The sequence below is a fragment of the Triticum dicoccoides genome, chromosome 1A, assembly GCF_002162155.2.
Source record: "Triticum dicoccoides isolate Atlit2015 ecotype Zavitan chromosome 1A, WEW_v2.0, whole genome shotgun sequence".
Classification (NCBI taxonomy): Eukaryota; Viridiplantae; Streptophyta; class Magnoliopsida; order Poales; family Poaceae; genus Triticum; species Triticum dicoccoides.
Window position 1 is genome coordinate 137,956,838 of NC_041380.1, and position 6,893 is coordinate 137,963,730.

A 6,893-nucleotide genomic window follows, 5' to 3' on the forward strand; every position below is an offset into this window, starting at 1 on the left:
GTGCGCGTTGGATCCCCATGATCACCAACGATGAAAGGGATGGAGCCACAAGCAAATGCAAAGCTGCGCGACAGAGGTGGAGACGCATGCTACCTCTTGAGCATGTGTTGGTTTTCCCTTGATGAGGAAATGATGATGCAACAAAGTAGCGTAAGTATTTCCCTTAGTTTTTGAGAACCAATGTATCAATCCAGTAGGAGACAACGCACAAGTCATCTAGTACCTGCACAAAAAATCAAGAACCTCGTAACCAACGCGATAAAGAGGTTGTCAATCCCTTCACAGTCACTTGCGAAAGTGAGATCTGATAGAGATAATAAGATAATTATATTTTTGGTAGTTTGTTGTATAGATTGGAAAGTAAAGATTGCAAAAAAATAAACGAGGTGCAATAATAAAAGAGATGTAATATAATAAGAAAGAGACCCAGGGGCATAGGTTTCACTAGTAGCTTCTCTCATGATAGCATGTATTACGGTGAGTGAACAAATTACTGCCGAACAATTGATAGAAAAGTGTATAGTTATGAAGATATCTAAGGCAATGATCATGAATATAGGCATCACGTCCGTGTCAAGTAGATCGAAACGATTCTGCATCTACTGCTATTACTCCACACATCGACCGCTATCCAGCATGCATCTAGAGTATTAAGTTCATAAGAACAGAGTAACGCATTAAGCAAGATGGCATGATGTAGAGGGATAAACTCAAGCAATATGATATAAACCCCATCTTTTTATCCTCGATGGCATCAATACAATACGTGCCTTGCTGCCCCTACTGTCACTGAAAAAGGACACCACAAGATTGAACCCAAAACTAAGCACTTCTCCCATTGCAAGAAAGATCAATCTAGTAGGCCAAACTAAACCGGTAATTCGAAGAGACTTGCAAAGATATCAAATCATGCATATAAGAATTCAGAGAAAAATCAAATAATATTCATAGATAATCAAGTTCATAAACCCACAATTCATCGGATCTCGGCAAACACACCGCAAAAAAGTATTACATCGAATAGATCTCCAAGAACATCGACGAGAACTTTGTATTGAAGATCAAAGAGAGAGAATAAGTCATCTAGCTAATAACTATGGACCCGAAGGTCTGTGGTAAACTACTCACGCTTCACCCAAGAGGCTATGGTATTGATGTAGAAGCCCTCCGTGATCGATTCCCCCTCCGATAGATCACCGGAAAATGCCCCAAGATGGGATCTCACGGGTACAGAAGGTTAAGGCGGTGGAAAAGGGGTTTCGTGGCTCCCCTGATGTTTTTAGGGTATAAGAGTATATATAGGCGAAAGAAGTACGTCGGTGGAGCTCCGTGGGGCCCACGAGGGTGAGGGGCGCGCCTACCCTCTGGGTGGGCCCTCCTATCTCGTGGCCGCCTCACAGAGTTCCAGACTTCCACTCCAAATCTTCTGGTTTGCTTTCGGTCCAAGAAAGATCATCGCGAAAGTTTCATTCCGTTTGGATTCCGTTTGGTTTTCCTTTTCTGCGAAGCACTGAAATAGGCAAAAAAAACAGAAGCTGGTACTGGGCCTCGGGTTAATAGGTTTGTCCCAAAAATATATATAAAAAAGCATATTAAAGCCCATTAAACATCCAAAATAGACAATATAATAACATGGAACAATTAAAAATTATAGATACATTGGAGACGTATTAACGCATGAATGCCACGAGGACAGAGGTGCGCGAGCTCGGCGACAGGGAGTGGAGAGAAGTGTCAGCGAGGGACATCAAGAACAGAGTGGACATGATAAAGTAGGGAAGAAAGATAAGATCACTGTGGAGAGTCGCTCGTACGAGAGCATTCACACGTGAACGGCAACGAGCGAATGCAACATTTGTCTGACCTGGAACACTAGGAAGCCTCAAGATCCGTGGGCCTCATCCAACGGCAGCCAAAGCGTTCGTTGGGAAAGCTTATAAATCCCATATCAATTATAACATTTATTTATTTATACCGACTATTAAATGTATATATTTTCCCTCTAGAAGATAATAAATTTATCTGAAAATTACTTTTTCTATGGACATCTGAAATTTTTAAAAACTTTGAGGGAAATCTGAAAATTATTATTATTTTGAATAAAATCTGAAAATTAAATACTTTCCACAATAAAACATGATATGAAATTATATACTTCTATCCAATCGGGCCCGCCGTGGGCCCACCAACTACTAGTGCAAGAAGGACAGGTGCCAACCGTATATTAACCTGCTCACCCCGGTCACCCGAGCTCGCAGCAAAATAGATCATGGCGACCCCTCAGATCTACCGCAAAACCCTCCTCCCCGTCCTCCTCCTGCTCGCCGCCGCGGCGCTCTACCCAGCCGCCGCCGACGGCGACGAGGTGCTCGCCCTCACGGAGTCCACCTTCGAGAAGGAGGTCGGCCAGGATCGTGGCGCGCTCGTCGAGTTCTACGCTCCCTGGTCCGTGGCCCGCCACATCCCTCCTCCGCTCTTCCTATCTCCTCGTGTCACGACGTGCTTGTGTAGTTTGACCTGCGTGCGCGCCGCTTGGATCTGGATCCGTGGTTGCTTTGCTTACTCCACTGGTCGCCGAGCTCGGATCTCTGATGGGATCGTGCCCGGGTTGCCGCTGGGAACGGATCGTAGCGAAATTGTAGCTCGGTGTAGAGCAGTCTAGATGCTATTGGACCGAACTCCAGTTGAGGTGGGAAAATATCGGGATCTTTAGCTAAAACAAACGATCTGCCTTGTTCACGCTGGCAGACGGAACTGTTTTGATCTCCTTTTGACGTGCACCAGAATTGGAATTGGTATTAGCCTGTCAGAATTTTGCTGCAATTCTGATCCCAGTCTTTGGATCTCAGATTTGTTTGAAAAAAATCTGGGCACGAGAGTAGAAATGGTCTACCGGCAGGAGGTTCCGATCAAATCTTATTTTGTGGTGAATTTAATGTATCTTTGGCTTACATGTGCATAGTCATAGCGAGTAAAGCGTCCACTTTAAGGGTCATCTTTGATGTTGTTAGATATCTGGTGGGTTTTTCTGGATCATATTCAATGGTAGAATGCTTATTGGCTTTGTGTGTCAGGATGTACTTCAGTGTTTTACTACTTGGGTTGTTCCAGTAAGTGTTGAACTATATTTTCTACCTTATACCATAGGCTTGTCGGTGAATCAGTTGGTGCATCGAACTGAATAAATTATCAAAACCAGGAGCTGTTGGGCTCAAAACCCACCTTTCAATACCAGCTCAGGCTTATGGGTGACTTGTTTGGTACATCAAAATCAACAGGAATAATTCATTGCAAGTATGAAAACAATAATCTATTGTAACGAGGAAAAGCTTTCACCAAGCTATTAACCGATTGATGTTGCAAAACATACCAAGTGATCCATGTAAATTATTCATAGTTGTGGTAGGTAATATTATCAATATACGAACCAATCCTAATTGATCGGAGGCAATTGCATTTAAAATCATGTCAACTATTTCTGTTAGTCTCATATTTATTATCTTGTTTGTAAAAACTATTTCTTCCTTAGATGACTGTACTTTTCTACTATTTGGTTAATTATTTGATGATTGTTTTCTGTTTTATAGGTGTGGCCACTGCAAGAAGCTTGCTCCAGAATATGAGAAGCTTGCTGCAAGTTTTAAAAAGGCTAAATCAGTCTTGATTGCCAAGGTAAATCTCGTGCTTTTGAAAGTGTTTTGTAAATTAATGCTATAACATTTTTTTTGCCAACAGCTGTATAACATATACTGTTATTGGCATCTAAATTGCATAGTATTTGTTATGGCATATTTACTAAGTTTCCCTCTATCCAGGTTGACTGCGATGAGCACAAGAGTGTGTGCAGCAAGTATGGAGTTTCTGGCTACCCCACAATCCAGTGGTTTCCCAAAGGTTCCTTGGAGCCCAAGAAGTGAGAATGCACACTTTGTTTTTGATCAATTTACTTCTTGTTATGAAATAAAATCTGAAAAGTTAATGTTGAACTCATTGTTTAGGTATGAGGGTCAACGCACTGCTGAAGCCCTTACAGAATATGTTAACTCTGAAGCAGGTAAACTCCAACTTGTGGTGTAGTACATTTTCCAGCCATGCTGTCTTGGTGGGTTTCAAGTCAGTCGGGTTCTCTATGACCATTTAAATGGATTATGTAGAACATTTAAGTTCAAACCACAGGAAAACTAAGTTGGAAGATAAGCATCACACTGAAGTAGAAATTAGACAATTATTAGCACTTAAGCAATGTGGTGGCACTTCCTTTGACCCCCTTGTCACTTGTGCATGTGCTATTGGTATCATTCATCTTCAGTTATACACTTAACAGTTAATACTGGAAAGGCTGCTGGAGTTACTTGTGTAGCATCATTATATTTATATATGTATATGTTGGTGTCTCTCATTTTTGTTCTAGTCCTGTTGATTGTTACTAGCCTTATAACTTCATGGTGGTCCTTTAATCTCTTACATCTGTCTTTCAGCAACCAATGTGAAGATAGCAGCAGTTCCTTCAAGTGTTGTGGTTCTGACCGAGGAAACCTTTGACTCAGTTGTCCTTGATGAAACCAAAGATGTCCTTGTTGAGTTCTATGCCCCATGGTAAGTTATTATGATTATTATGATCAGCTTGACATGCACCAAAATCTACTTCATTGCACCGCTTTAATGGACATAATTTCATCAAGTGCCATTTTTGCTTGACAGGTGTGGTCACTGCAAGAGTCTTGCTCCGGTTAGTTGTAGATCTCACTAACTTGGCAATTTCCTTAATAACATAGTTTTCTCATACAAGAACTGTCATGCATCTTCATTTTTCAGCTTTCTAACTCAAGTCTGTAATTTCTTAGATATATGAGAAGGTGGCCTCTGTTTTCAAGCAAGATGAGGGTGTCGTGATTGCTAATCTTGATGCTGACAAATACACAAGCTTGGCTGAGAAGTATGCACTCTGAATTCTCTGTTCTAGTGACTTTTATAGACTGCTCTCCCTTTTTTTAAATGTAATTTTGTGAAGTTTTCCTGAATGAACCCAAATGGAAGACCTGTTAAATCTAACACATTTATTATCTGACTTGCCTACCAGTTTTGGTTATGCATGATATTTAACCACATAATGAAAGAGGAATTTTAATTGTGTATATTACTTTCAGGTATGGAGTTTCTGGTTTTCCCACATTGAAGTTCTTCCCGAAGGGTAACAAAGCTGGTGAAGAGTATGAGAGCGGTCGGGAGTTGGATGACTTTGTTAAGTTCATTAATGAGAAAAGTGGAACTAGCCGTGATTCGAAGGGTCAGCTTACTTCAGAGGTTGGTCACACATGAGAGCACACTATGGAAGTAAGCTGGGTGAAAATGTAATAATCTGATAAAGCCTATCCGTTGCAATTTCTGTAGGCTGGGCTTGTGGCAAGTTTGGATGCTCTTGTCAAGGAATTCCACAGTGCTGCTGATGACAAGCGGAAGGAAATCCTCTCTAAAATTGAAGAGGAGGCTGCGAAGCTCAGTGGTCCTGCTGTCAAGTACTAACTTCTACCTCTCCTCCACTGTGTTTGCAAGTTATCAAATTGTTCCCAGATTTTATTTTAATGTTAGTAGCAGCAATGCCATTGATGGCCTCTACATTTTTCTTCTGTAAACCAGGCACGGAAAGATCTATGTGAATGTTGCAAAGAAGATATTGCAGAAGGGCTCTGACTATACCAAGAAGGAAACTGAGAGGCTTCATCGCTTGTTGGAGAAGGTGGGCAACAAGAAAGTTGATTCTTATCACATTATTATTACTTAATCTCCATATTTATGACCTAATTTCCTGTTTCATAACATGACAGTCGATCAGTCCTTCCAAAGCCGATGAATTCGCCATCAAGAAGAACATTCTTTCAGCCTTCTCCTCTTAGTGGTGGTGACCCACGTGCCATAGTCAGTAGTGCAACAGTACCACCTGCCACAAGAGAGAAGTGAAGAAAGACAAAGAGAGATAGAGATCAGAGAGATGGCAGTGAAAGTTTAGCGGCGATAGATTTATCTTATTTTGGTTCAATGTTGAACAACATCTGATATCTGTTTTCTCTGCCGTTTACCTTTATGGTTACAGGGATTTACTTTAGCAGTAAAAGGGTTTACTCAAGAACAAACAGTACCAACTGGTAATGACATTAATAAATTTGCCATTTGTGTTTTATAGCTTATTTTGCTTTGATGGACGTGAAAGTTTGCTGTCTATTGGGTTCGCAACAACACAGTAATAGGTTTCAGTCCGAGGAGAGAGTTGTCACTTGGAATGTTCCAATTTCAACAGACTGCAAACTGTTTAGTACGTACTTAGCAAAAATTCAATATGGGTCATACTACCATATGGTATCATCATCAGACCCGCTGCTTTTCGTGCCGAATTTTCCATTAATCAGTTGGACACCTCAAGGTTTATGACTCATGTTCATGTAATTGCATCAGAAAAACAACTTCACAGACAACTCTAGTGATGATCGATGGACACATCTTTAGCTGGTTCCATGGAAATACATCAAATCTTGGGAACATCACAAGCATTTCATAGTCCAAAATCACATAAACTGTACAGAAGGGCCTCTGCTTCTTATTCCCCTTCAACAGGAAGACTCTGCTTCTTATTCCCCTCCAACAGGAAGACGTTTCGTTCACCACCGCTTCCGCACCTGCCATCGACGCCTCGACATCGGCCACTGCAAGATCGACTGCCGAAATCTATTTAGGTGTCGGGTGTGCAAGCAGCATGGTCACCGCACCCGTGACTGCAGCGCCTCGTCTGTCTCCTCGCCCTAGGTCTCGTGCGGCGCCTCGCCCTCATCAGCTGCGTCGCCCGCTTCAACGACCCAAGCCTCGCCGCCTGTTGTGATGCCGCTTGTTGGAGACCCATC

The 6,893-nt window shown here is 41.9% G+C and overlaps 1 protein-coding gene across 1 annotated transcript; it reads left to right on the forward strand.

Annotated features, from left to right (window-relative positions):
* The first annotated feature begins 2,241 nt into the window (after positions 1–2,241).
* On the forward strand, positions 2,242–6,180 carry LOC119367373 (protein disulfide isomerase-like 2-1). The gene is made up of 11 exons (XM_037632902.1): positions 2,242–2,445; positions 3,588–3,672; positions 3,816–3,913; positions 3,999–4,054; positions 4,479–4,596; positions 4,702–4,729; positions 4,845–4,936; positions 5,148–5,304; positions 5,392–5,516; positions 5,638–5,737; positions 5,826–6,180. The coding sequence occupies exons 1-11, from the start codon at positions 2,270–2,272 to the stop codon at positions 5,892–5,894; spliced, it is 1,104 nt and encodes a 367-aa protein (XP_037488799.1). The 5' UTR covers positions 2,242–2,269; the 3' UTR covers positions 5,895–6,180.
* Positions 6,181–6,893: the final 713 nt, after the last annotated feature.

Excerpts from the sequence above, each read along its gene's own strand:
- LOC119367373 (XM_037632902.1), top strand. The coding sequence starts at position 2,270 with ATGGCGACCCCTCAGATCTACCGCAAAACCCTCCTCCCCGTCCTCCTC. Across the intron at positions 2,446-3,587 it reads GTCGAGTTCTACGCTCCCTG|GTGTGGCCACTGCAAGAAGC; the intron begins GTCCGTGGCCCG and ends TCTGTTTTATAG. Across the intron at positions 5,517-5,637 it reads CTCAGTGGTCCTGCTGTCAA|GCACGGAAAGATCTATGTGA; the intron begins GTACTAACTTCT and ends TCTGTAAACCAG.